Here is a 27854-nt window from a genome sequence, read left to right as displayed (position 1 = left end):
TCACAGACCGGAAGACACCTCCGTCATTACTTTTTTTGATGTCCAGCTCACTTTTCCCCCTCTTCCCATGCTCACCCCCTTTTTGGGAAGCCATTTAGGCTCTGGACTCTTGGACAAAACTTTTTATTGAGGCTCAAAGCCAAACGGTTGAGGACAGCGCAGGCATCACCCGGCTTGACAACCCCTCACTTTCCGTCAGTGAGTCATGAACGACAAGAGGCCAGACAATGGGGGACCAACACAGTTCAAGGCTGGTCCTAATAGCTATTATATGACTGGCTGAAAATTTGAACTGCGACCAATAGACCCTTTTTCTCGGAGTTGGGTCGCAAACGTCGTCGGTCAGCACCGAGCATCCGAGGCAGCAAAGCCCCGCCAAACTTTTTTTTTTTTCTTTGGTCACTCTATCTTTCTTTCCTTCCGTCCAATCTGTAGCTCATTTCATTGTCTGCCTACAGTATCCGTTCCTGCTACTTTCTATGGCTACTAAGGATATAATGCTCCGCATACGTAGACGTATACGTAGATAGCCGACTGCGGTTGTTCGTTTCTATGCCAGCTTTCCAAGTCACATACCTATCCATGAGCTTGCAGGAAGAAGTGACTCAACTGTCAGACACATAAAACATGGAGTACAGAGATTGGATGATGGAAATACGGTGTGGCAACGTGCGCTTGCCGCAATACGCAGGCTGATGAGCTGGCCTTTCTTGACCTTTCCTGCCCCTCGCTCGACTCTTCCAGCAGCTACAGGATGCCCCTCGATGTGCCAAGCCGAGGCGAATCAGGAGACCGCCTACCTAATTTGCATGTCGAGGCCTTACCTAGCGTCCCGTATGCAGACAAGCAGTGGGCCTTCAATGGAGACATGGACGTTGTGGAGGCACCGTCATTGCAAGCCAATGTGAGCCAGGAATGGGGGCCTGTCTTGCTTGTGAAGAAGAGGTGGATTGCGATGTTTGACGCCGTGCGACCCCACATTCTTGACCAGCTCCAGCCACCACCAGCGCTTACTGCTGCCCGCTGTTGCTGCTACTGTTGCTGCTACTGCTGGTGTGCCGCTGTCGTCCGCAGATGCCGACGAGACCAGACGGTGTACATAGACACTTAGTTATCCGTATCTAGGTAGTAGTTTCTAATGGGGGCCCTCCTCCAGCTTCCTACTCTGGCTGGTGAGACCGATGCTGCAAGCTTGGGGATCTTCGTGATTACGGTATGATGGACTCAAAACGAGAGATGCTCGGCGGGCCACGAGAAAATCTCAGATATTAAAATCTGTCGTAATGGAGACATGATCAACCGGTACCCATCTCGATCCAGACCAGGTCGACGGGTGACGACAGCGAGGAGGGGGAAAACAGGCAAACCCGCATGGGCGAACATGCGCTGGAGGTACGTGAGTGAGGTGATACAGCCTGAGAGGAGGGGCAGGAATGGGTTGATGAGGGTCGATGGCCCAGGGGGTGACTTGCAGCCTGGCACAGGGTTATCCTCCACACTTCAGTGCGCCAATCCACTAATGACGGTGCGACTCCAGCGTATTTTCAGCGCCTGCAGCCCATCCGTTGGAGGGGCCAGGGGTACGAAGGCGCAAAAAGGCGGTGACGGTGCACCCAATCCGGCTAGCGTGGCCTCGCTACCCACTTGAAGCGAGCCAGACAATGCCAGATTCCCACGCCTAGTGGCCCCACCGAACCAGGACCCATTGAATGGAAAAAAAGAAAAAAACGAGAAAAAAAAAGTTTGGGCGACATTGAGAGGAGTAGGCAAAAAAAAAAAAAAAAAAAAAGTCGATTGGGTGTGGGGACCCCGGGAGCCATATTATTTTCGGAATCCCGTGTACCTCATTCCTCCGTCCCTCTCTTTTCCCTTTCCTTCGTCAACCACCAACCCAAAACCACCAGACAACGAAGTCGCCCTAACAAAACATTATTCGAAAGAACAGTCAGATACACTTACAAAACTTCGTCGAGATCATGTCGCCCGCTTTCGCTGAGCTGTAAACGCCCACTGTGGGGGTGCCTGACGGGGCGCCTCTGCAGTCCAGCAGCCCATCGAGACATTCAATCCTCTCTTGCTTCCGACGAAGTTCATCCCAGGCTTTTACTGTCCAGAGCCCTCTGAGGGACGGCTCTGGCCCATTGACAGAAGTCTGCATCTGATTTCACTCCGAATCGATCATTTTTGGCCCGACATTCACCTGGGGCTAGACGACGCCCATCTGCAAAGACACCTCAATTCACCCTTTCCTCCCGAACTTACGACCTACTACCTCCCACTTCTGAACCACCCTACAATACACGATATTCCATATTACATATTCAATCATAACAGGCGAAACTCCTTTAGAGAAATATCTTGAACGCCTTTACCACTATCGACTTGATATCCAAACGGCATCCTCACCGCCGATTCTACAGAACGCACTCCACCCTCCAATACCACCCTCTCGGGTTTCACCCCCTGCATAATTACCATTATGTCTCGCAACGTTCGCAACAAATCCTCCGCGGCTGCCCGCAAAGCTGCCAAACGCCGTGACTCTATCACTTCCTCTTCGTCGTTTAATCTTTCCGACGATGAAGGCTATTCGGCAGTTGAGGACATCAGCGACTCCTCCGATGACGACGAGGAGGATGTCGTCGCGGCCGAGGAGGAGCACATTCTGCATGAGGTACTGCCACCCAGTATCTCGAGCTCTCCTCGGCCGCCCATTGTCCAAGAAGAAGAGGACGATGACGACGATGATGATCAAGAACATGAAGAAGAAGACGAAGAGGAAGAAGAAGACGGCGCTGCCGATGTTGAGGACAGTGCCAGTTGGGACGGCATCATGTCTGATGTTGAGGAAAGTGCGGCTTCTGACCACCATCATCATCGTTCTGAGCCAATGGAACGTCATGTCCGTTTTGATGTTCCCTCGAGTGATTCCGACTCAACCGACACTGAGGATGATCATGCCGATTTCTTCCCTGACATATTTGTCGACCAGAGCTCTCTTGACCCGGCCTTCCGCCGCGAGATCGAGAATGATGATGAAAACGACGAGTCTGAAGCCTCCAACTCGTTCTGGGACTACCATGGCGACTACCATGGAGCCTATGAATACGGCCCCGGCGCAGACTCGGACATCGAGGCTGTCATTCAGGAACTTGGCGATGACGACACCCCTATTGCTACCCCCATGACTGCGGGCGAAATCTCCGAAATGCCCACTCCAGTCGCAGCTTTTGAGGAAACTCAGGAGCTGGACGGCTATGAGAGTGAGTTTGTGTCTTGTGATGCCCATTGCGAAGATGTGATTGCTGACTCCCCCTACCAGCTGATGGTGACACTACTGAGGAAGATGAACCTGAGCCTGTTGTCCGTCGCAAGATTAAGCGTCCTGAGCAGCCTGCCGGCCAGTGGGATGACTCCGACACGGATCACCCGGTCAAGGGCGAGCGTGGCCAACCTCGCGTTGGCCGCTTCAACCTGGATAGCTCTGAGCGTAAGCCCATTGCTGTCGTGAACCCCATCTCCAGAAAGATGATGATCTTCACCCCTCACCGCCGTCGCCATCTTGACTTGTCTCCGGAACAGTTCAACTTCTCCTACCTTGCACCCATTGATGAGAACCAGAACTCTCCCATGCTCAGCAACTCCGCCCAGATCATGATGAGCGCCATGTTCTCGTCCAACACCTTTGGTGACTACCTCAACACCCAGGCGATGGGTCCTGCCGAGGCCTTCTTCCCTTTCCAGTCGGAGCCCAATACTGCCGACGAGAGCTCCGAGATAGAAATCGAGGACGAAGATGAGATTGAAAGAAGCCTCGACATTAATGATTTCATCGAATTTGATGACACTCGGTCGCTTGATGGCGATGATGAGAACCAGTGGGACGCTGATCCCCTCAACTCAACCCCTGGTCGCCCACGCAGCTCCAGTGACGTTGATCTCCATTCTCATATCAACGCGAGCAACGTCGGGGCCTTCCGTCGGGACCAGATCAACCAGCGACTGATCTTGAGCGACAAGGCCACCCAAGACTCGCTCGCCCTCAGTAGTCCTTACAACTACACTGCCCTGCGTGGTCTCAAATCTGATCGTTTCGAGACGGCGGCGGTCCCATTGACCCCTCTGCGGCGCTCCAAGAAGCAGATGCGCGATGTCACGCGCAGCCCCCTCGAGTCCATGTCCCAAAAGCGCAAGGCATCCAGCGAGATGCCTATGGCCCACAAGCGCCAGCGCAGCATCTCGGACGTCAACCTACTGCGCATCTAGTACGATGCCTCAGTACTTGACCTGCCCGAAATATAACGGTTGAGGATGGCGTGGCATGATGCTCCTCTGAAGCAAAAGGGCACTTGTCATCCCTGGCCTCATAAACTTTACAACCTCATTCGCTCTTTGCTCTTTCCTTATGTTACAGATGTTTACAAAACCGACCTGTCAAAAAGTTGAACGGCGGTAGACAAAAGTTATTTGGCGTTGGTGCCATATTTGGCACAGACGCCTCTGAATTACGTTAGACCGGGACATGTCGCAAGGCATATGGAGCAGAAGAAATTCCTCCACGATACCTGATAGGCATGTAGTGTGCTTAACGATAATGATGTTTCCTATAGTTCTCAATGAAAATCATGATATTCAATGTTTTGTCTTAACATGCTTGTGACTTCGTTGTTTGATATTATACTGATTTGTTCCTCCCTTCGTGCTTCTAATCCCTATGGCCAACCTGTCCTCCAGACGAGGCACCAATGGTTTTCGATTGTTTTCACTGAAGGTTTATGCGAGGCAAATGTATTCACAAACAGCCATATGCATTTCTTCATTACAGCATCCGCTTCCTCGCCTATCGCCAGTCACAAGATCCCGTCACGCTCACGAATCAAACGAATCAACCGTACAAACCACACAGCTTCCGCTCTTAAGTACAGCTCAATGATACGCATCAATAGCATTGTCGAATGCCGTGTCGATCTGTGCAACCAAATTCTTGGCCACAGCTTGCAGCGATTCGGGGACCTTCTCAATAACAGCTGCACTGAACTTGTCGGTTGCGTCCTTCTCGAGCTTGAGGTTGAGGAGGATAATGGGGCTGAGCAGAAGCTTGTCGAACTTGGGCTTCGCGTCAACGACGTTGCCAAGCGTTGTGTCGACTCCACCTGCGAGCTTCTGCGTCGATTGCGCGACGGTGATGGCCTCGATGAGGTTCAGGGGCTCCGACTCCTCGGCGACCTTGGTCGCCTCGTTGATCTTGATGAGCAGCTTGGTTGAGTCGACGATGATGGGGAGCGTGCCAAAGAGGCCACCGTCCCAGGCGGCAACGGTGTCGCCTAGCAATGTGTTTTGCGCAGCGATCTCATCCATGGCGGCCACGATGGCAGCACCGTCAGCGATGACGGACGTGACGAAGAGGCCCAACAGCGAGAACTTGAGGAGCATCTTGGCGACTGGTAATGCAAGACTGGGAGACTGTTTTGAGTGAATTATGAAAGCGTTCTGATTTCATGTGGCAATGCTTCATAGAGCCCGAACCTAATGACTGAGGCAAGTTTGATGGCTTTCAAAGGCCCTCTTATACTTGTCATTTCACGGCCTCAGCATAACATCACCGCATCGCTGCTATCGTCACATCGACTGCCGTATTAGTCCCAATATCCGTCCGCCCGCCTATCACACCTCTCTCAATGCCTCGCGACCTGCCATTCGATGTCATCCTTCCCCGCAGTCCGCATCAAGGAGGAGCTAAATTGCGGCCCTGTTTAGGGCGAAGACGAGGTGTGATCGGTCCGTACAGATCCCAGGAAATCAAGCACTTCACATGCGCTCGGCCGAGAAGTTAACCGTATTGCTCGAGTCGGAGAGAAACAACACACAAATCACCACTAACACATGTTCTTTTGCAGGTGATCCCAACAGCCCAAGCCGAGGAGAAGCAGGGGGTTTACCCCAGATTTAGGTCTCTATCCCCTGAACGCCCCGCAGATCGCCCCCTCAACCCCTCATGCAAGGCTCCCACGATGTTACCGCTCTTGCGTGAGCGAGGGTGCGCAAATTGCTTTCATTGGACGGCGTGAAATGACACCGACGCCGGCAACTGGCCCTTTTGGTTCAACTGCTTGTTCTTCTCAGACTGAGAATGGCCGGACGTCATGGTTGGTGTGAGTCGGCGCTCTTTTTGCCCTTTTTGGACCTGAAGTAACAGTTAACCCAAGCATCTGCTCCTGGGAGGGCATGCCTGGGAGTCATTTGACATGAGATGTTGGCGGGATAACGATGTTCAGAGTGGAAAACCTGTCGAATTTGAAAGCTTACAGCCCGGCCTGAAATAGTTTGTCCCAGGTCGATGTATCCGTAATTCCAATCTCGCAATTCTGGTTTCCATTGTTCCAACACAATGCCACATCACTTCACTTGTCCGTCATCACGCGAGGATCGCCCGATTCGGATGTTGCTTGCTCCCGCTAATGATTTCCATGTTGGACAAAATGCCAGCAGGCGATAAGCAACATGGAGCATTCGGTATCCTGCCGCTTCCAAAACTCTTGGACGAACAACACAAATGGCAGACCTGAGATACTATTCTCCATTTGAGCAAAAGGCTTTGGCAACCGGAACCCGATTTGAGGTAAATATAACAGAGGCGCTCATAGGTTATTTCAAAATTCATAACAGAAAGCCGGCTTTGTGTATTATTTTGCTTAATTAACCCGAAAGACTAGAGTATCTTCCTCGCACTTGTGGGATTCTGGTCATTAACCAGGACACTCTGTATTTCGTAAAGCCCAACTTCTTCAATTCAATTGAACAAGCGGTTAGAAAGTCAAAATGAGATTCCTAGGTACTCTTTTCTAGTCTTCTTCCTACAATAAATGAGGCCCCTAACAACAATGCAATTCGCCCTAGCTCTGCCCATGGAGAAAAGCGGTTATGCTCTTTCTGCAATCAGCAAACCATCTACCTCTCGTCAACAATCATTGTTCTTGAGGCCCCATAAATTAGTGCCACTATTACAAATTGACCTGATCCCTTGTGACAGCCATCTGTTCCATCAACAAGATCACCAAAAACACACGTTGAAGATCTACAGGATAGAGTGAGGAATTAAACAGCGCTCAGAAACCCATGCACCTCGAGTGAGCGGCCATGGTTACTCCATCTCGCTACCAATAAACCATGCCACCAGTTTTGAAGCTGCTTGCAATTGTGATTGGTCCTGCTCACGTGCCAAGCTGTGACTGGTTTTGAACCGTTACATTGTCCTTGTCCATTGTTGGTTGTGACCACTCCTCAAACATATTTTGCTCGAGCCAAATTCTCAATTTGATTGGATCAATTATATAATACATGTGAGAGCATAAGATACGGTTTCTTTACATCTGAAGCAACCCCGCTTCCAACTTGCTCTTCATCATGACACCGCCTCTAAGGTATATCCAACATCCAGTCGGTGCTGATAATGACGAGCTCAACGGAGACGGATTTTCCCGTCGACAGCCATGGATTGTTTGTTCTCTATCCCTCCAACAATTCATACAGTCCTGAAAAATGCGATGTAGAGTATGTTGCATCTGAGCGGCCTCTGCAAGCAATCAACTAAAATACCTCGTGTATAGCATCGTGGCAATTCACGGCCTTGCAGGTACCGCGATGAAGACCTGGACGGACTCAAATCAGCATTTATGGTTGAGGGACTCGCTGCCTGGTCATATCCCCAATGCTAGAATCATGACTTATGGCTACGATTCGTCAGTGTTCTTTCCTAAGTCACAAATGTCCGTTCAGGACTTCGTTCGCGACCTATTCGAGAGACTTGGACACCTCCGGCAGAGGGACCCCCACGAGACGACCCGCCCGCTCATCTTCATTTGCCATAGTCTTGGGGGTGTTGTTTTCAAAAGCTTGCTCGTACACCTCTCGGCGAACAAAAATAACCCTTCCGCCAAGGCTATGGCCGACTCTATCTCCGGTGTCGTGTTCCTGGGCACTCCGCATCGAGGATCTCGACTGGCGTCTCCCGCGTCAATCCTTGCGAGGATAGTCAACGTCGCAACAGTCGGTTTTGGTGTCCGATCATCATTTCTGAAGCTTTTGCAAGTCTCTTCGTCAGAACTAGAATCCATTTCTCTGAATGCAACGTATCTCTTAGCGGACCTCGACGTTATTTCATTTTACGAACAGAAAGCCTTAGGCCCTAGCCTGGTAAGTCTTGCGCATTTGACATAAACATTGGCTTAAATTTGGACCATAACTTTGAGTTTAAAGATTGTAGAACCCTTCTCTGCCGTTTTAGGATTACCGAATGAACGTACAATTCCTATCAATGCCGACCACAGAGACATAGCACGGCTTTCTCCTCGTCTACCAAACAGTTATCTACCGGTCTGGAGCGCGGTAAAGGAGCTTGTCGAAGGTTTGCCCCCTGTGATCTTCATAAACCCGACATCTCTAATTATCATACAGCCTCGAGATTTAAAAAGCGCTCAAGTAACAAACCTCTACTCAATAGCTTATTCTGCGTTGATTATAAGACTGCCCAACTGCGCCCTCGTCAAGCACATCCCGAGACTTGCGATTGGGTTTTCTCAGACGCCACGTTCAATTCTTGGCTAAATTCTAACAACTCCTCAATGCTGGTTATGTCTGCTCCACCGGGCTCCGGTAAGAGTGTCTTGACCCGACACGTCGTCGAGGCTATCGTCTCTGGAGAAAATGGAGATGAGCTCCCAGACCGTCATCTTGCCATCACCTTTTTTTCCTCTTACACCGAACAGGCATTAAACTCGGAGGAAACAGTACTGCGATCAATTTTGCATCAAGTTATACTTTTGAATCCATACTCGGCGACTATTATTCGAAATCAATTGCAGCGCATGCCTGGTTCTGAGGCTATTAGTACCGAGAAACAAGACCTATGGCTAGCACTAGAATCAGTCATCCTAATGGACTCAATGAGAAACATCCGAATCTTCATTGACGCCGTGGATGAACTGCCATTGGCGGTTGCCCAAACCATCTTTTTGAGGCTCTACGACCTTATTCAGCGCATGAACACCAACCGTCCGACGCATCGGCTTCGTGTATTCCTTTCTGGACGACATTCAATAGCGGCAAACTTTGACTCTCACGCACTATTTACGCTAAGATTATCGAAAAACGTTCTAAATAGAAATATCAGGGCGTATATACACTATAGCATTGAGGATCTTGCTTTAGTAGACATGATGTTCCGCACAACACTAGACTTGCCAACCAGACTTCGAATCGAGAGTCACATCTTGCAGAGAGCAGACGGCATGTTCCTTTGGGCTCAAATTGCCTGGGATAATTTCAAAAAGGGTCTCTTGTGGAACAAACACGTTCTGGATCAGAAGCTCAAAGAGCTTGATGCATCACCGCCTGGACTTGATCAACTCTATGAGTCTATCTTGCAAGGCCTTGATTACGAGTCTAGAGAAGACGCTATGGACATCTTCTCCCTTATTTCTGCGGCTTCGAGACCACTTAAGGAGCATGAGCTTGGGATTCTTCTTGGCATGTGGCGGCATGGAGCAAACATTCAATTATCTCGAGATTTCGACCGATTTCCCAACCTTGGTGATATGCTTGGGATGCGATTTTCTGAGCTGATAATCGTCCATGAAGATGATACAATCACGTTCGCACATTTATCGTTTAAGGAATATCTGTACACCAACTGGGACAGCCTTGGGTCACAGCGTTTGAATCAAGCCAGAAGAAAAATTACAGAAGCATGCTTGCAATATGTTATGCTCGAAGACTTAATCACTGATGCTTCCAGGGGGAAAAACGACAAGGTATGTACCTAGACAGACTCTGCAGTTCCCAGTAAATCTGTAAAATGAGAAATATACTAACTGTAGCGGCGTATAGAACTGATTAACAGTTATCCTTTGTTGCCATACGCTGTTGAGTTTTTGTTACATCACGTCACTTCTCTTCCCTACCACGACCCATTATGGCTTCTCTTTGCGAAGACCGCAAAACCGAATAGTATCTACACTCTTCAATCGCTTCGTCCAGATAATTACTCGGTCCAAACACCCCTGAGAGTTGTACTTGACGAAGTACAAATGCCAGGCAAAGGCATATTGATTAAGAAATTCAGTGAGGCTGGCTATGACTTGGACGAATCCTGGCTTCCACGACGTCAACGGGGCTATGCCCTATCTTACTGCACCAGAAAAGCGAAGTCGGACCCGGCAATGGAGCAGATGGCCAGGCTTTTACTTAATCTTCGTGCGAACCCTAATCTGCCCGAGAAGCCTCTGGTTTCAAACTTCCGGTCCACGATCCAGGGGGGCGTGTGGAGTCTGTACGATACTCTTTTGCAGCATTCATGGATTGACCTCAATGAGACTGACTTCCACGGTCAAACAATTGTCCACAACCTTGTTCAGTTTGGCCCTCAAGAGAGGTTGGCATACTTGCTCGACCACCGTCGCATTGATGTCAATGTCCAAGATTGCAATGGGTTTACTCCTATCCACATAGAAACTTCTTTAAAAAAGCCCGATGCGGTACGAAAACTTTTAACGGTACCTGGGATTCGATTAGACCTGATGGACAAGAACGGCCGTACTCCTCTGACACTCGCCACGTATTGGGGATTTCAAAATATTGCGCACATTATGATTGAGAACTCACAAGTATTCCCCATATCTGGCCTTGGAAACCTTAGTAGTATTACATTCGCGGCTAAACACGGGCACCAAGAGCTCTGTGTTCGGCTCTTGGAAATGGTTAATTATGAGGGTCTTAGTTCGCATATTGATCACAGTGGTAAAGGTATCCTGCACCATGCAGCAATTAACGACTGGCATGGACTTATTAGACAATGCTTTCAGAAAGGCGACGGTCGGTTAAACGTAAACCAAATCGATCACTCAGGAAAAAGTGCCCGCGCTAGGTAACACAAGCAGCTGCCTCGTTCTGATGGAAAATGGTGCGAGCGCGCAGCTAAAGGACAGAATTGGGCTTACAGCACCCCAAACCGCCGCAGACGCCGGATTCAAGGAGACGCTCGTTGCGTTGATGATGCACGGTGATGTGGACCCAAATCAGCGGGATATGGAAGGCAGAAACCTCGTGCATTGGTTGCTACTTTGGATTGTGAGGATGTGATTCAGCAGCTGGCAGCCGTGCCTGGTGTTGAGTTGGCCAGGCGGGACAAGCACGGCAAAATGCCCATTGACATTGCCTACACTTGCAAGTGCCCCAACGTTGGGAGGTACCTGGCTGGTCAAATGCGGGCTCTAGGCCTTACTGGAGCTTTTAACGATGCCTATTACGGGTGGGATTGCATGTATAACAGTGCTACCTTTGATTTCATGGATCTTGATGATGGGTTTGAAGATGATCTCGACGGGGTTCAGAGGGATTTGATGGAAAGACATGCCATGCGCCAGGCGAGAGACGCGGTCGCCCAAAGAGGATGGGAGGCCATCCAGAACGAATATCCACCCGAGAAATGGGCTCTCGTACCAACTGACTAAAAGGGTATCAACGAGGAAGGAATCCATACTAAGTTAATGGGAACTGTTTGTTTCATTTATCATTCCAGCACAGAGCCTATAGAGACAATAACGGACCTGCCTGGATTGTTAGGACGATGACCTGTAAAATAGCTGAATCGAAAGGATGCTTCTCCAGTTTCGATCTTGTTCAATCATATGATCAAGTTCAAATCTTATGCCGAGACGCAGCTGTTCATGTTTTTGCTTTCTTGGCTTTCTCCGCGATCATTTGTAATACACCACATCCTAACACCAAGACCCATCCAGTGTTATACAACTGACAGCATACACCACGAACAACCTGCCCGTGCCGACTATAGTCTTTTTTCATTCTCTTCTATCTTTATTCCATTTATTGATGAATATGGAATTTTCAAAGTGAAACCTACCAGACAAATGGTGTTGCACATGGATTAAAAGACAACCCAATACATTTTACGGACAGGTGTAAGCCAGAATCGGATATTGTATTCAACTTCATATTGCGACACTGTCACCGACAGTAGTGTGTTCTATTTCCCATTCTAACCAGCCGTGACCATAATCTCGAGTATGCTTAAGCGTGTGATGGCCTTGTAAGCCATTGCCAGCGTGTTGGCTTTGGTCGAAGTATTAAGAGTTTAAGCTTTGCAAGGAACGGTGACGATCTGACCCGGGAAGATGACGTCCTTGTTAGCGATGTTGCTGTCCTCGGCGAGCTTTTCGGCAGTAGAGCCGAAGTCTTTAGCGATGTCGTTGAGAGTGTCGCCGGTCTCGACACGGTACCAACCGCTTCCTTTGTTGTTAGGGTCCGGTGCGCAACCACGCTTGGCCTGAGCGACACCAGCAATAGCCGCAACGGCGTAGATGATCATAGAAGTCTTCATAATGATGGATGTGTGAGATTACTTTTAAGTAAGATATGAATGAGTGGATTGAGTGAGCTGATAGTTATATTTCATCCGCATATCACGCTGGGCAGAAGACGTTCTTATACGCTCGCTGAAGCTAAAAAAGTCACTATAGTCTTCCCGAACGAACGTCAGTATACCTCCGAAGGTCAAGTTAAGGGGAAGGGCACCTGCCGTGCTAAAACGGTTAAGATCGACTGTCGCGTGCCGTACGAGTCAAGTCTCTAACGCAACCACCAATCGGTGCAGGGAAGCACTGGCTTTCTAACTTCATATACGGGCTACTTATCAAACTCTCTTATATAAACCCCCATTGCATTAACCTCATCTTGGGTTTCTAAGACAATCACAATTACCACTTTGAAGTTGACTTAGCCCCGCTTGTTAGAAACTGGTTTTTTGCGGACATTTTTCTTACCCTAGCTCTCCCGTTCCGAAAATATTCCATACAATAGCTAGTTGAAATATGATGGGTGTCCCATGCACAGCTAGCACAGCGGCGCGTTAGTGGATCCCCGTCTCCATCCATGATGACGTTACAGACAATATCGTCCACATCGGTGGGCATACCTGTTAACTCAAATATGGTACGCTTTATCAAGTTGCCTGCCCGGCAGTCCTTTGTAACGACATTGCTTTCGTTTCAAGGCCTAAGATTGTTTTTCGATTATCGTCCGCAATAGCCCGGCGTTTATTGTGAAGAGATAGCCTAGTGACCCAGTTCGGTCATGTGAGTCTTGAAAACACTAGATTGCCTACCAGGTTGAGATAGGAACCCTTTCAACAATATCGCCAGGTTATCTGAATCCTCACCCATAATCATGGACGCACCACGTGAGACAAAAATGGGGACAGGTCGTCCCATTGCCCAGCACAAATCAGGACCTGCACACTTAAATAGACTTTGATATTATGTGGAGGATATGTGAACGTTCAGTGGAGCTCGAGACATACATCTGCGTGGAAGCTAATTAGGGGGCATGTTGAATCCCCCCTGAGGAGATATTGCTCGGGACCAGAACGAATAGATCATCAGTCGACGGCTACAAGAAATTGGCGGTGAGCCGGCAATGGCGGCCTCGAACTGGACTTAACTTTTGTCCAAACTACTAGTGCAATAATGTGACTCGCGTCACTACCATATTTGGTGCCTTTTCGGACGATCAAACCGAGGAAATGCGCAGGGTTACCCCACAAGATGGGCTGTTGGCGAGCAGCGCATTGTGATGGGTCTCGTGCCTTAAGTTTGGCGTGTCTTAGAGGTTTGAGTGATGGGCCTCAGCAGGCAACTCCAAGCCTTCACTTGCCCCGGCGGCGCTTTCGTCCCAGCTGTGTGGATGGTCTGTAGTTCGTCTGTTCTTCCTGCCCGACACACCCGTGGGTACGTACGGTACACCCTAGCACCCGAAAACAGGAATGAGAATCAGTTTAAAAAAGGGTTGATAAAAGACCACGCCGTCCTCGAAAATCAGTACGCTTGTAGTCTTAACTCCATCTTGCTTGTGACGTGCGAGGTAAAGTTGCGTTAGAGAGGACATGTTGGTGGATAACACAACCAGGTTCATATAAGAGACTTCGGACGCTGAAGTGATGTTTGGGTGGAAAGCTTTAGCGAAACTACCGGAGCGCCCCCTTCGCCACCTCTTCCCACGTGTTTCGTGAATTAGTAGCCCAAATGAAGCCAGCGTTGCCTATCGAAGCTAGCGTTGCCAGCGTAATATTGATGATAAGTTAAGGCTACTATATGTTACGACCCGTCAGATGCACTTAACAGACCCACTGGGTCGGGCGGCTACGACAGGACATATGATTGATTGATTGATTGATTCCTACACGGTTATGAAGCCGCTCTTATGCTAGCAGCTATGCCCGGAAAGCGGGGTTTGGCAGACAGCCGAAGCATCGACGATAAACCGCGACGCCCCACTTCGCCCTGTTGTTGGATCAGGACCAGCTATCCCCAAGCTCCCACTATGCTATCTATTCTTGTGTGTTTATGCCCTCTGTTGAAGATTGTTGTCCTCCTGCCTGCTCTCTCGCTTGGTGTTGCCTTCTAGAATCCTTCTTTCGCGTCCTCCTACTTCGGTTCTGTTGGTGCTAGGCACCATGTCTGGTTCTGTATACCTATAGTCTCCCCCCAGCCCTCAGCTTCGTCTCTTTATCTTGTCCGCATCCTCTCAGACTCGCATGTGCTATATCTCAGTTGAATCTGTAAATCTTTTTGTTGCCTCATGCTGGGTTCCTATGTGGCTCTATGTTTCCATCTTTCGACCACTACCTCCATCCACCGCCTGGAGTCGGACTTAATCCGCAAAACACAATGCTCCAACCGCTTCGATTCGTCCGATTACTAAGTATGAGAGCTCGTACACAGATTCCGCAGACATTGTCATACGTTGAAGGGGCGACAATCCTTCTTCGCGGAGGGGGCGACAGGGGACCAATCTGTCTGCAAACTGTAGTATTTTGTGGCATCGATCGTAGCATGCCTGGTGTCTGGTGCTTTCTCTATGCAGGAGGTGATACCGTTCTGTCGGGCTTGTCGTCGTTGTTGTCGCGGGACGTTGCAAACTTTGTCGGGGGTGATAGGCGACCCATAACCTATCGGTGGCTGTGGTGTTGATGTTTGTTTGGGCTTGGTCGTTGTGCTCACGTGATAGCCCGTGACTCAACCGCGGTGGTGTCGATGGTGTTGTCTATTGACGTGTCATACTTTGTGGCTTGCTCTCGAATTTTTCGTGGTCAGAGCCCGCCCGCGGCCACGAGCAGGCTCTTTGGGAGCAGAATCAATGCCGAGGATGACATTATGCCCAAAGTGACCTCTGAGAGCGCGAGCGGGCGTGGTTTGATCAATTTGATGCTGTTTTCAAAAATTTCGTTCTCGCTGTTGTTGATGTTTTGACATATGTACGTAGATTGATTGATTGATTTATTCCTACTCGGTTATGAAGCCGCTCTTATGCCAGCAGCTATGCCCGGAAAGCGGGGTTTGGCAGGTAGCCGAAGCGTCGACAATGAACAGCGACGCCCCACTTCGCCCTGATGTTGCATCAGGGCCAGCTATCCCCAAGCTCCCCACTATGTTCTCTATTCTGTGTGTTTGTGCCCTCTGTTGAAGAAGTGTGTTGCTCTCCTGTCTGCTTTCTCGCTTTTGTATTGCTCTCTAGAATGCTTGTTTTACGTCCTCCTGCTTCGGTTCAGTTGGTGCTGGTAGTACCGTATCTGGTTCTTTGTACCTACAGTCTCCCCCCAGCGCTCAGCTTTGTCTCTTTGTTTTGTCCGTATCCTCCCGGACTTGTATATGCCGTTTTCTCAGTTGCATCTGTAAATTCTTTATTGCCTCCTGCCGGGTTCCTATATAGCCTCTTGTTTCTTGCCTGTTGACCACTATTGCCCTCCACCACATTAGCCGAAGGGTCTTCCACGAAGCACAATGCTCCACTGACTCCGACATGTTCGATTACTAGGTATGAGAGCTCCCGCACAGATTCCGCAGACATTGTCGCGCGTTGAAGGGACACCAATCCTTCTTCGCAAAAGGGGCGACAGGGGACCAGTCTGTCTGTGGTCTGTAGTATTGTGTGGCATCGATCGTAGCATGCCTAATGCCTGGTGCTTTCTCCGTGCGGAAGGTGATACTGTTCTGTCGGACTCATCTTCGTCGTTGTGGGACGTTGCAAACTTTGTCGGGGGTAACAGGTAACCCAAAACCTGTCGGCGGCTGTTGTATTGAAGTTGATTATTTAGGCGCAGTCTTAGTGCTTCGTGTAGCGGCTTGTGGCTCGCCTGTGGTGGTGGTAACAGTGTTGTCTATTGATATGTCGTATTTTGCGGCTTGCTCTCAAGTTTTTCATTGTAGTCGGGGCGTGCTCTGCGGCCATCTTGGGCCCCTTTGGGACGTAGAATCAAGGCCGAGGATGGCATTGCATCGAAGGGGGCTCTGTAGCCGCGAGCACGCGTATTTGGGGCCGTTTTTGCTCCGATTTTCAAAAATTTCGTTCTCGCTGTTGTTGATGTTTTTAAAGGACACATTTGTACTACAGGATCACGGGAACAGCGGGAACTCACTCGGCACGGAAGAACTATGGTACAAGTCACGTGACGATAAGATAAGGAAACGATCAGTGGAGCACAGGACGGGACGCTCAGTGATCAGTTGGCATTGCCAACTGATCGCGATCACCTCATGCACCTAGGTGATCACCCCCAGGTAGACAAAAAACACTGTTCAGGACTTGTATATAGTATGACCTAAGCCTGGCTCAAGGTCAGACTTCCATAGCTCTTCAGCAATCAACTTTGTAATTACCCTAACCGGTACTTTCAGCTATACCTAAGTAACGACTACTCTACGACTCTTGTTGAGGCCTTGACTGATCACCAAGACCTTTGAAGATCTACGATCTATTCGACCAGGACCACGGAACGACTGTTACTACTCTCAATCCCTGGCTTACTGTTAACACAAACCCACTGTCAGTTAGCTGGCCGTAACAACATGCTTAAGATAATTAATTTAAAGAAAGTGCCAGGTGCGAATCAGGCATTCGACGTTATGGAAAGCGCTTTTTTAAATACAAGTTTAGCTGGTTTTGCGCCCACGGCTTGGCAGGTCATGTTGTTAAGGTACCTGGAGAAAATGCCAGGATGGCAGTGGTACAGAAGCCGAGCCGAGCACAGGAAGGCCTGAAAACAGAATAGAGAGGCAATGAAGGCGTCACTGCTCTATTAATGCCGGTCAACGCAAACGTTGGATGCATTTGAGGGAACTAACATCTCGTACATCTTGATGCATGCAGAGGTAAGCTTATCCATGGGTTTTGCGTAGCTAGCTGCAACCCAAAAAAGACTAAAAGATATCATCACGACGAAACACCAATACGCCATAAGAATCACAAAAATACGACCAGCATGGGGCTCGAACCCACAACCTTAGCCAATCTCGGTAACCGGAAAGCTACGCGCTACCTTTGCGCCAACCGGCCAACTTAGGATACGTTCCCGACGCTACCCGCCACAAAAACGTAGGTGTCAACACTGGATAATGGGAAATGCCAGGACGATTGACGATGTTGGTTCTCAAAGTTATGGACTAAGCTTGTTGCTTCTTTTCATGTTTGTGTTTGACCTCTAGGAAGAACTCGATTAGTGAAAGGTTCTTAATGGAAAAGTTAAAACGACCCTTGTCCGATTTCCTGTGTTAGAAGCTTAATATTAGTAGCCTTCGATACCTACTTGCAAGCAGCCACAAGCAGATCGATCTGGAAAGGCCGTAGCCTTTACGTTAACATCATTAATTGCCCAATGTGCCAAACAAGCTACAGTATCAACACACCACAACATGCAAATATTCTTAGCCCTCCTCGGCATCCATGTTGTCATGGCGCCTCTTGCCGCCCTTCATGCCTCCCTTCAACGTCGATCCCTTCTTGCCCTTTGCCTCCATCAAGTTCTTCATCTCCATTCTGGCATGCCTCTGTGCCTCCTCAACACGGTTCTGGAAGACCATGACCTCGTCCTTCTGTGTCGGGTATTCCTCCAATTTCTTGCCGAGTGCTGCTTCAATACGCAGATAAATCTCCAAATCGTACTGAGTCACAAGGCTGAGGGCGACACCAGACTTTCCGGCACGGGCAGTACGTCCGACACGATGAACGTATGTCTTGCTGTCCTGGGGCAGGTCGTGGTTGAGGACAACATCAACCTTGGGGATATCCAGACCACGGGCAGCCACATCCGTGGCTACGAGAATATCGCGAGAACCTGTGCGGAACTTGTTGAGGGCACCCAAACGTGCGGACTGGTTCAACTGTCCGTGCAAGGGGATGGCGCCGAAGCCTAATGTGCGGAGCAGAATAGCCAGCCTCTGTGTCTCCACGACAGTTCTTGTAAAAATGACAATCTTCTGGCCGGCGAACTCGTTGACAAGGTAGATCAGATAAGTGTCCTTCTGGGTGTGGGGGACAAAAAGGTAGTGTTGTAGAAGAGTTGACACTGTCTGGTACTTGTTGGAGCTGATACTGACGCGAAGAGGATCTCGCAAACTGGCGCGCTGCAAACTCTCGATTTTGGAGCTCATGGTGGCAGAGAAGAGGAAGGTGCGACGTTCGCGGGGAATGAATTTGAGAATCTTGTCGATGCTTGGTCCGAAATCCATATCCAGCAATCTGTCTGCCTCGTCCATGACCAAGTATTTCAGAGACCGCAATGAAAAGCCCTTGGTCTTCTCAAGGTGATCCACCAGACGTCCGGGTGTTGCCACCACAATGTGAGGTTTCTTTCCGAGAGCGATGGCCTGGGCGACCATGTCTAAGCCACCAACAATAACCGCACATCGCAAATTGATCAATGATCCGAGAGCTTCGAACGCTTGGGCGATCTGGGCAGCCAGTTCTCTGGTCGGAGCCAAGACGAGGCCAAAGAAAGCTTGGGGCTTCTCGAGAAGGGCCTGGAGAATGGGAAGGGCGAAGGCAGCCGTCTTTCCGGAACCAGTTTCGGCGAGACCGATGATATCGCGGTTTTGCAGGGCAAGAGGAATCGATTGAGCTTGAATCGGTGTGGGGTGCTTGTATCCAAGGGCTGCCGTAGCTTCGCAGAGAGAGTCAACGATTCCCTGAGATCCCAGAGGTTAGAATGGTTTTGGTGACAGCCGTTGGATTGCCTGGGTAACATACGAGATCTTTGAAGGTCTTTTTCACCTCCTCTGAGCCATCCGCAGTAACATCGGCTTCGAGCTCAGGTTCAGACACGGACTCGGCAGGAGACGACTCTCTCTCCTTTTCACGGGTGGCCTTGGCTGAAGAGCCACTGTGCGACACTTTCTGTCTCTTTGTTGAAGGCATTTTGGGCGTGGTCTTTCCTCAATAAAGGGCGGCGCAATGAGGAAGGTAATCGAGAGTAGACTTTTGACAGTGCAAAACTGACATGTTGAACGACTGGAAGTTTTTAGTGGGGCTATTCTCTTATCTTCACGTGAATTTTCTTATCGTCGTGGCGGGGACACCGCCGACCCACCTTTTCATGTTTTTTTTGGCAGGAAAAGTTCTTAGAAGCCCAGATCCTACAGCTCCGGGATTCCAGAAATCGTCACTGTACGCGATTTCACCCAATTCATCTTCGCCAAATCGCCCGCCATGGCCAAAAAAAGAGTCAAGAAGAGGACGCACGTTGGTGCTAACAACCCTCTTAGACCATCCGAAAGCAATGGCGCGAGAGAACCCCGTTCAATGGTTATTCGCATTGGTGCAGGAGAAGTCGGATCTAGCGTCTCCCAGCTGGCTGCCGATGTTCGTAAAGTTCTCGAACCGGGCACCGCGAGTCGTCTGAAGGAGAGACGTGCGAACAGGCTGAAAGATTACGTCGTAATGACTGGTCCCCTTGGTGTCACACATCTCCTTCTATTCTCAAGATCTGAGAGCGGCAACACCAACTTGCGCATTGCCCTTACGCCTCGTGGCCCTACCATGAACTTCCGAGTCGAGAAGTATTCTCTTTCAAAGGATGTTCAAAAGGCACAAAGGCGCCCCAAGGGTAGTGCGAAGGAGCAGCTTGCTCCGCCTCTGGTACGGGCTCCCAATGCAAATGATTCATCTTCTGTAACTTTTTGCTGACTTGTGCTAGCTGGTCATGAACAACTTTCATTCCCCTGATGCGGACGCAAAGTCGAAAGTTCCGAAGCACCTTGAGTCTCTTGCGACCTCTGTATTCCAGTCTCTGTTCCCTCCCATCAACCCCACAACAACACCTCTCAAAAACATCCGCCGAGTGCTGCTTTTGAACCGCGAACAAGATCCTGAGAATGAGGGCTGCTTCATCCTTAACTTCAGGCACTACGCCATCACAACACGTGCTACGGGTATCTCAAGGCCACTACGAAGACTCGACCGAGCCGAGAAGCTGCTGGCTTCCAAGGTTGGCAAGAAGGGCGGCGTGCCCAATTTGGGGAAGCTCGAGGATATCGCCGACTTCATGATTGGCGGAGAGAATGGCGACGGCTATATGACGGATGCCACAAGCGGCAGCGAGGTCGACACGGATGCCGAGATTGAGGTTTTGGAGCCGACGACGAAGAAGATCGCTAAGCAGCGCGCCGCTCCGGTGGAAGATGAAGGAGCCGATGATGCCGATGCCGTTGAGAAACGCGCTGTCAAACTGGTGGAGATTGGTCCGCGCATGCGCCTGCGTTTGACCAAGGTCGAAGAGGGCCTCTGCTCTGGCAAAGTTATGTGGCACGAGTATGTGCACAAGTCCAAAGAAGAGATCAAGGAGATGGAGCAGCGATGGGAGAAGAGGAACCAGGAGAAGGAAGCCCGGCGAAAACAGCAAAAGGAGAACATTGAGAAGAAGCGGAAAGCCAGGGCTGAACGGGGTGAAGCAGAAGGAGATGAGAGCGATGTGGATATGGACTACGACGACGAGTTTGATAGTGAGGGTCTGGCGGGTGACGCAGAATACCAGGTCAATGAGGAAATGGAGGATGCGGGCGAGTGGGAGGATGAGGAAGAGGAGATCGCGAATGAATGAACGAGTTGAATAGAATGGAATTTCTGTACACCTGATAGATAATACCCAAGGGATGGCTTCTCGACATTTTTTGACCTCACTATTTACAAAAGCGTGCTAGTTGTGATCATATTGAGCCAAAGTAAGAAATTGCTTGTCCGGGTTTGCAACCAATAAGCCTGATGCTGGACGTTAACAACAGTGTAAGCATAGTTGACCTGCTGCGCTGAACTACGCTGCTATGCTCTGTTTTGGAAATGTGCCGTTTATCTAGCATCACAATAACTTACCATCAAAGGCTTCCTGGATTCTGATGGTTCGGTGTCTTAGTTGACCAAGTAACCTGCATCCCTCCCATCTCCTTCAATGTGCCTTCTTATCACTGCCATCGACCACCAGGCATGACTTAGGCATCTTTGCGTAAGAAGAATAAGAGACCCGTAATGCATAGTATACCTGTTAGGCAATTTCTTGTTTAACACAACCAGATACGGTCTCTGAAGACTTACGAGATCGTGAGAGGAGCACATGCGTAGGAGAACATCAACCTGAAGCATCCCTTTCATGCCAAGGCAACTGGACTAAGCATAAAAAAAATAGTTATTGAGCACAAGGGTTGCTAATGAATAGCCGCTTGTTGCAGACCCAATCTCTCCATGCTGGGCTGGGCATGTTCCAAGAGCCGTTCGAGCCCCAAAAGATCAAACTTTAGACATCCGTCACTCCACATATGAAAACCAGCCTGCACATGATATATCCAGAGGTCGTGCCCGGGGTAATGCTGTTACGTATGGCAAGTTCTCCTTCTCCAATGCCGATAGAGAGATGCGGTGGCTCCTGAGTTTTACCTGGAGTCACATCGAGATTCATAACCCATCTGTTTGCGCGAACACATACACGTGCATAATGGCGACAAGATAACATCGAAGCGATAAAGACTCAAGCAACCTCATTAATTTCCGAGCAGTCGTATAGCATGTGGGCATACCAAAAGCTACCGAGCAAGCCGTGGCAAAGACTGATAACGTTATGAAGCATACCTTCCCCATGCTTGTCCACACTTCACTGCTGATTTTTGATGCAAGCAAGATATAATTTAAAGAGGATCTACGTGGGAAAGACCTTATTGTTGGCAAAACCAGCAGTGCTGCCCCTAGGCTTCAGCTTCTGTGGGCGAAACCAGCACAGAACGCTCAGAATGGGAAAAGTGGTGTTGTTGGTTGGAAGAACTAACTAACTGGCTAGAGGGCTGTGGAGGCTGGCTAAGACCAGTGGTGGCGGCCGTCAGCCCACGTGACGGGCCGGCGAGGCCTGCCACCCACACCCCCTCTCAGACTCCTCAGCGAAAAAGCAGTAGAATAATAGGAAATACAGGAAAAGTCCCAAATCCTCCAAATCCGAGGAGTTCTCAACTATTAGAAAACTCGGTCAATTACCGGTTAAACCTGGCCAATAGGAGGCCGTGAAATCCTCCGAATCCCGAAGTCTCAATATCAATAGTCCCACAGTCTCAAAATCCCCCTCTCAATCCAATCCCTCCGCCATGCCCAACAAACGAACGAATTCCTTGTGTTTGACCGCAACCAGTGGCTTCGTGAGTCCATCGGCGGCCATATCAGCGCCCTTGATGAGTCGGAGTTCGATGCTTTTCGCAGTGTGAACCTCCTGTATGATCCATTTGTATCGGACGTCGATGTGGCGGGTTCGTGCCTCGTTGAGTGGGTTCATGACGTTGTCGTAGCCGTTGGCACTGTCAGTGAACATGATAGTAGGCGTGGTGATGGGTTTGCCGAGCAGTTGGGAGAGGCAACGTCTGATCCACTTCACAGCAATTGCCGTAGGTGTGAGATTGATGAATTCAGCCTCCGTGGTGCTCAAAGTCACGAAAGTCTGTTTCTTTGACTTCCAAGCAATCGGCGCACCAGCGAGGAAGACGACGTAACCACCTGTCGAGACTCGTGATGGCTTGTTGTCAGCGAAAGAGGCATCTGCAGCAGCGTAGAGCCCCAACTCGTTGATCGTGGGGATGCCTCCAAGTACAATACCGAGATAAACGGTGCCCTTGAGGTATCGGAATAAGTGCTTAATAGCACGAAGATGGGCCTTAGAAGGCCCTGAATTCGCCTGTGACAATTTACTGACGGTGTAGGCCATGTCAACGCGAGTTCCAGCCACCAGGAAGTTAAGGCAGCCGGTTTGTTCGATGTAAAGTTGTTGTTCGTCAAGCGAGCACTCGTTCTTGTCCCAGGTGACGGGCAGATCGTCAGTGGTCGCCATAGGCGTCTTGACAGCACTCAAACCATCAAAGTCGAATCGTTGAAGCACTGCTTTTGCGTACTTGGCTTGGGAAACGAAAATCTTACCGGCAGCTCTGTCGCGTTCAATCTGGAAACCGAGAAAATCGGTAGCCTCGCCGAGGTCTTTAAGAGAACAGACCTTCTCGAGGAGACGACGAACTTCCATCATGACTTGCTTGTTGGGAGCGGCGATGGCGTTGTCGTCGACGTACATAAGAACGTACGCTTTAATCTTGTGATTGACGAAGAGACAAACCTCCCCATCAACAGCAGTGAAGCCAATTCGTTCCATTTCACCCTTGATAAGTCGAAACCACCAAAGTGGTGATTTTCTCAATCCATAGAGTGCCTTGTGGAGCAGCCAAACCTTGTTGTCTGCAGTGGCGTAGCCAGCGGGGGGCCGGACGTACACCTTAACCCCCTCTGGAATCGAGGCGGCTAGGAAAGCAGTGTCGAAATCATATACTTCGTATTCAAGATCGAGAAGTGCGACAACTGCGAAGAAAAGGCGAGGTCGAGAGGACTCTGCCGGTTGACTCGTTGCTTCCTCAACAATCGTGGAGAGGGAATCAGGGTCCTGGTGATCAGTTTCCATTGTTTCCACGGAAGCGACGAATTCGTCATCATTCAATTCGTTAGTAATGCTGTCACGAGGTGTAGCAGTGGTCTCCAACAGGTTCTCTGGTGGCGGAGACATGAGATGTGTATCAGTGGGTGCCATCGCTTTTTCAACGATGGTCTCATCTGGTTTGGGATCACCAGTCACGGGTTTTTCACCTTCAATAGGCTTCTGACGGATGGTGTACTGGATGATGATATCTGGTTCGACAAACGCAGCATCATGTTCAATTTCATCAATGTTGGGTGTGCCAGTAGTTGGAGGCAACACTGTCTTGTGCGGTTCCTCACGAAATCGAACATCTCTGCAGCGAATAACCTCCTTTCGATCAGGCAGGTAAACGTAGTAAATGTGGCCACGAAGAGAACCGTAACCGACGAGGAATCCCTTGATTGCTCGTGGTTCCATCTTGGCAGAGCGCATAGGGCGTCGAGGGCCCTTCTTGTGTACGTAGGCAGCACAGCCAAACGTTCGGAGATGTTCAATGTGGGGGGCCTCACGTTCAGCAGCCAAGTTCAGCTCTCTCGCCATGATCTCGTGAGGGCTCAAGTTACCCTTGGAGGGTGTGGGCAAGAGGTTGAGAATCTGAGTCACCGAATCAATGCTGTAATCCCACAGTTCCTCTGGAAGGGACATGTCAATCAGCTGTGTTCGAGCGCCTTCGACGATGGTACGACCAGCACGCTCAATAGTCCCATTCATGGAAGGTGTGTGGGCAATAGTCGTGTTGTGGCGAGTACCCTCGAAGTAGGGGTCGTTGAAAACCTTGATTAGCTCGGGAGCATTGTCAGAAACCCAAACCTTGGGCTTGAGGCCGGTGAGACTGTAGAATTCAGTGTCCCATTTCTTGATAGCTGCCAGGATGGTGGCAAACTTGTGGTTGGGCAGAAAAACAACCCAGTGGTAACCACTATACTTATCCATGAGGTGTAGAACCTGACGGTTCCCTTTTGTTGATAGGGGAAGAACACCAACGAGATCAAGGTGAATTTCATCGCCAATACTCGTAAGTGGAAGTGGGTGGTCTCGACTAATCCGTTCAGTGGATTTGCTGAGATGGCAAGACTCACAGAAGAAAGCGTCAATTTCTGACGTTGTGAACCGAATGCCAACACGGCGGCAAGCCTCCACAACACGTGATGGGTGGGCGTGAACCAGCCGGCGGTGCATCAGTTCAAGAGACGGTCGCTGGGTAGCCCGGAAGGCGGCGAGGCTGACAGCAATATCTCGAGGCACGTGATTTCCAGTATCATGAGTCTCAACGACGCAGACGTCAGAAACCCAATGAACTTTGGCAAGGGAAGTGCGCTGTGTCACGTGTATGAGGCTTGAGGTCTGCCAATCATATTCCACGTGATCACGACGAAGTTTTCCAGGGCTCAGTAAGTTGGCTGGGCTGGAAGGGTTGTACTCAACGTTGTGAAGTGTCCAATCGTGAATAACGTCAGGGTTGGTGGGGTCTTGGGTCTGGAAGAAGACGGTGCCCACGCCAAGTGACCGGACTGGGGCGCCGGAGGCAGAAGTGGAAGGTGTCAAATCGCTCTTTTCAGCGTACTTGACGAAATATCGCAAGTTGTTGAAGGTTGAAGTAGTACAACCAGAATCGAGAACGATATCGTCTCGGGTGATGAGGTCATCGCGGGCAGCAGTGAAAACTGCTGGGCTGGCGATGGAGGCAAGGGCAGACTGACCCAAGATGGCAGGTGACGCTCTGACAACAGTCTGGCGGGTGCCATCAACAGAAGTAGGCTGATCCCAGCGGCAGCGATCGCCACACACGTGCTTTCTCGCTTTTTCAATCAACTTATCCCGGTTGACGTAGTGTAGAGGGATGAGATTGGGGTGGGCGACATAGCACTTTGTGGTCTCGTGATCACAGTTGCAGTGGTCGCACTTCTTCTTTTCCTTGGAGGCAGTGACAGTGGAGGTGACGGTGGTGGTGACGGCTGGAGAGGCAGGACCCCCACTGCCAGCAGACTTGCCTCCAGGTGTGTTGCGAATAGTGGCATAACTGCGCTTTTGATCCTCGTCTTGGGCAAGCGTGTAAATCGTATCAGCCACCTCATTCCACGTGGGATGGGTGGCGCCCTTCGATGTGAAATGCTTGTACGTATCGGGAAGTCGGTCCTTAAAGAAGTTAAGGAGGAAAACAGCGAGGAAGGAGTCTGGCAGACGACCGTGAATGGTCTCAATACGCTTTCTGAGGTGGTGACAGCGATTGAGGGCATCGTGAAGAGTCTTGTGATCGTTGGCGGTGGTCTTGGCAAACTCGTCAACAAGGGCAGCTGTGGCGTCTTGTGAGATTCTCGGAATGTGCTTCTCGAGCGCCTGCCACAATTCGTAAGGGTTTCCATCGTCAACCCAACCCGCTGTGCAGAGTCTGTCAAGAACCGATTCGCTGGCGTTCATGAGGAGACCATTCGTGACGTTACGGTTCTTTCTCCATTCCTCTGCAGCGATAGGGTCAGCAGGGCGAGGGACGTCAGTCTCGAGGAATATCTCGAAGTCGTATCCTCGCAGGGTCGCTGTAACAAGCATGCGCCATGTGTTCCAGTTGGATTCACCTTTCAGGCGAGGAAGAGGCGTGAAGACGGTCTTGAAGTCGTTTTGAGACATCTTGAAGTGAAAGTGAGGGTATCACAACAGTGCGGGACAGACTTATAGTCGCACCTCGATCACAGGCGTTTCTCCGAGGCCGCAGCTTTGGAGGCGTGTCTGTACGTTAGATGGCTTACTTTCGCTGCCACCTACGCGTGCTGTTGGATTGTGTAGGAGGGAGAATCTTGCGTAAGAACACGAGAAATGGGTGGAATTGTGAGATCCGACCGTAGAAATACGGTGAATCGAAGGGAAGAATGAATACTCGTAGAAGATACGAGAAACTGATGGGCTGGTTCGAAAAACCGAAGCTGAAATGGTTGAATTCTCGTGAAAAACGAGGAATCGAAGTAAAAGTTGTAGTTGTGACTGAAAAGTCTGTTGTTGACCGTGGTGTTCGTGAAAACCAGTGGGTTGTGGTGGTCGGTCGCGTGCCACGTGATATTCGTGCGCGCCAGGCAGCCAATGTCGCGTCAGAAAGTGAAATTCGTCAGCGAAGAGGAAGGAAAGAAAGCGAGAAAATCGCACAGAAGGGTAAATAAAGCGAATAAAATCGCAAAAATTCGTGAATCAATAGAAAATTGACAGACGAGTAGAATAATGGGTAAAACGACGTTATTCCGAAAGAATAACGCTGGGCTCATAACCTGTGGGCGAAACCAGCACAGAACGCTCAGAATGGGAAAAGTGGTGTTGTTGGTTGGAAGAACTAACTAACTGGCTAGAGGGCTGTGGAGGCTGGCTAAGACCAGTGGTGGCGGCCGTCAGCCCACGTGACGGGCCGGCGAGGCCTGCCACCCACAGCTTCCGTATTGCTGAGTATGCCGCCGCTACATTAGGCAGAACTGGGATTTCGCGATATCACACGGCGAGGCCCTTTTTCTGGTAAATCCATTCTTCCTAATCTGTAAGTATCTGTGTCTGACTGCAAAAATCTGCGCTAAATTTTATAGAGAAGCTCAAGAGCAAGGTGAAATGACCTTTGCAAACATGAAGACGATCATGGCCCTGCTGTTAATACCTTAGATGCTGATATTCTTTGTAACCCTTCACAGAGAGTGCTTCAAACTTACTGACGGAGTGCGTTAATGAAACTGTCGCTGAGCTACTCAGGCTTGATACTCCAGATACCTAGACTACGGGTTGTATGTGCCGTATTCCCGAGAGATGTGACAGCCACTTCGATACAAAATTCGGCACAACTCTCATTGCCGACTCGGCTGGCGAGTTGGTGCAGGCTCCAACGGACACTCGGAACCTGTGAATCTTCATGATCAATCAATTTCTAGTTCTTTATGTATAGGCATTTATGTCTTGATTGCATTATTTTTTATTTTTTACTAATCTTGTTGTCTGCTTGATTACCGAAGGGAAACAACCAGGCACGGGGTTGGGACATGATGAATTCCTACAAGTGGAT

At 49.8% G+C, this 27854-nt stretch overlaps 9 protein-coding genes across 9 annotated transcripts; 4 read left to right on the top strand and 5 right to left on the bottom strand.

Annotated features, from left to right (window-relative positions):
* Positions 1–2479: 2479 nt before the first annotated feature.
* CTRU02_208024 (uncharacterized protein) lies at positions 2480–4266 on the top strand (the record flags this gene model as incomplete). The annotated part of the gene is made up of 2 exons (XM_036729215.1): positions 2480–3263; positions 3323–4266. The coding sequence occupies 2 exons, from the start codon at positions 2480–2482 to the stop codon at positions 4264–4266; spliced, it is 1728 nt and encodes a 575-aa protein (XP_036579047.1).
* Positions 4267–4926: 660 nt separating this feature from the next.
* CTRU02_208023 (antigenic cell wall) lies at positions 4927–5433 on the bottom strand (the record flags this gene model as incomplete). Its single annotated transcript, XM_036729216.1, has 1 exon — positions 4927–5433. One exon carries the CDS (start codon positions 5431–5433, stop codon positions 4927–4929), a length of 507 nt encoding a protein of 168 aa, XP_036579048.1.
* A 2208-nt stretch (positions 5434–7641) lies between these two features.
* On the top strand, positions 7642–8217 carry CTRU02_208022 (ankyrin repeat protein; the record flags this gene model as incomplete). The annotated part of the gene is made up of 1 exon (XM_036729217.2): positions 7642–8217. One exon carries the CDS (start codon positions 7642–7644, stop codon positions 8215–8217), a length of 576 nt encoding a protein of 191 aa, XP_036579049.2.
* A 3931-nt stretch (positions 8218–12148) lies between these two features.
* On the bottom strand, positions 12149–12394 carry CTRU02_208021 (peptidase m23b; the record flags this gene model as incomplete). The annotated part of the gene is made up of 1 exon (XM_036729218.1): positions 12149–12394. The coding sequence occupies one exon, from the start codon at positions 12392–12394 to the stop codon at positions 12149–12151; it is 246 nt and encodes an 81-aa protein (XP_036579050.1).
* Positions 12395–14672: 2278 nt separating this feature from the next.
* CTRU02_208020 (uncharacterized protein) lies at positions 14673–15041 on the top strand (the record flags this gene model as incomplete). Its single annotated transcript, XM_036729219.2, has 1 exon — positions 14673–15041. The coding sequence occupies one exon, from the start codon at positions 14673–14675 to the stop codon at positions 15039–15041; it is 369 nt and encodes a 122-aa protein (XP_036579051.2).
* A 2730-nt stretch (positions 15042–17771) lies between these two features.
* On the bottom strand, positions 17772–19260 carry CTRU02_208019 (ATP-dependent rrna helicase rrp3; the record flags this gene model as incomplete). The annotated part of the gene is made up of 2 exons (XM_036729221.1): positions 17772–19031; positions 19093–19260. The coding sequence occupies 2 exons, from the start codon at positions 19258–19260 to the stop codon at positions 17772–17774; spliced, it is 1428 nt and encodes a 475-aa protein (XP_036579053.1).
* A 291-nt stretch (positions 19261–19551) lies between these two features.
* Positions 19552–20941, top strand: CTRU02_208018 (ribosome biogenesis protein ssf2; the record flags this gene model as incomplete). The annotated part of the gene is made up of 2 exons (XM_036729222.1): positions 19552–19980; positions 20039–20941. 2 exons carry the CDS (start codon positions 19552–19554, stop codon positions 20939–20941), a joined length of 1332 nt encoding a protein of 443 aa, XP_036579054.1.
* Positions 20942–22444: 1503 nt separating this feature from the next.
* CTRU02_208017 (KilA-N domain-containing protein) lies at positions 22445–26452 on the bottom strand (the record flags this gene model as incomplete). Its single annotated transcript, XM_070205018.1, has 1 exon — positions 22445–26452. One exon carries the CDS (start codon positions 26450–26452, stop codon positions 22445–22447), a length of 4008 nt encoding a protein of 1335 aa, XP_070061093.1.
* Positions 26453–26907: 455 nt separating this feature from the next.
* Positions 26908–27078, bottom strand: CTRU02_208016 (uncharacterized protein; the record flags this gene model as incomplete). The annotated part of the gene is made up of 1 exon (XM_036729224.1): positions 26908–27078. The coding sequence occupies one exon, from the start codon at positions 27076–27078 to the stop codon at positions 26908–26910; it is 171 nt and encodes a 56-aa protein (XP_036579056.1).
* Positions 27079–27854: the final 776 nt, after the last annotated feature.

This window comes from Colletotrichum truncatum (genome assembly GCF_014235925.2).
Source record: "Colletotrichum truncatum strain CMES1059 chromosome Unknown Contig_0005, whole genome shotgun sequence".
NCBI classification, from domain to species: domain Eukaryota; kingdom Fungi; phylum Ascomycota; class Sordariomycetes; order Glomerellales; family Glomerellaceae; genus Colletotrichum; species Colletotrichum truncatum.
The sequence above is the reverse complement of the archived record's forward strand: the minus strand, read 5'-3'. Positions and strand labels throughout refer to the sequence as shown.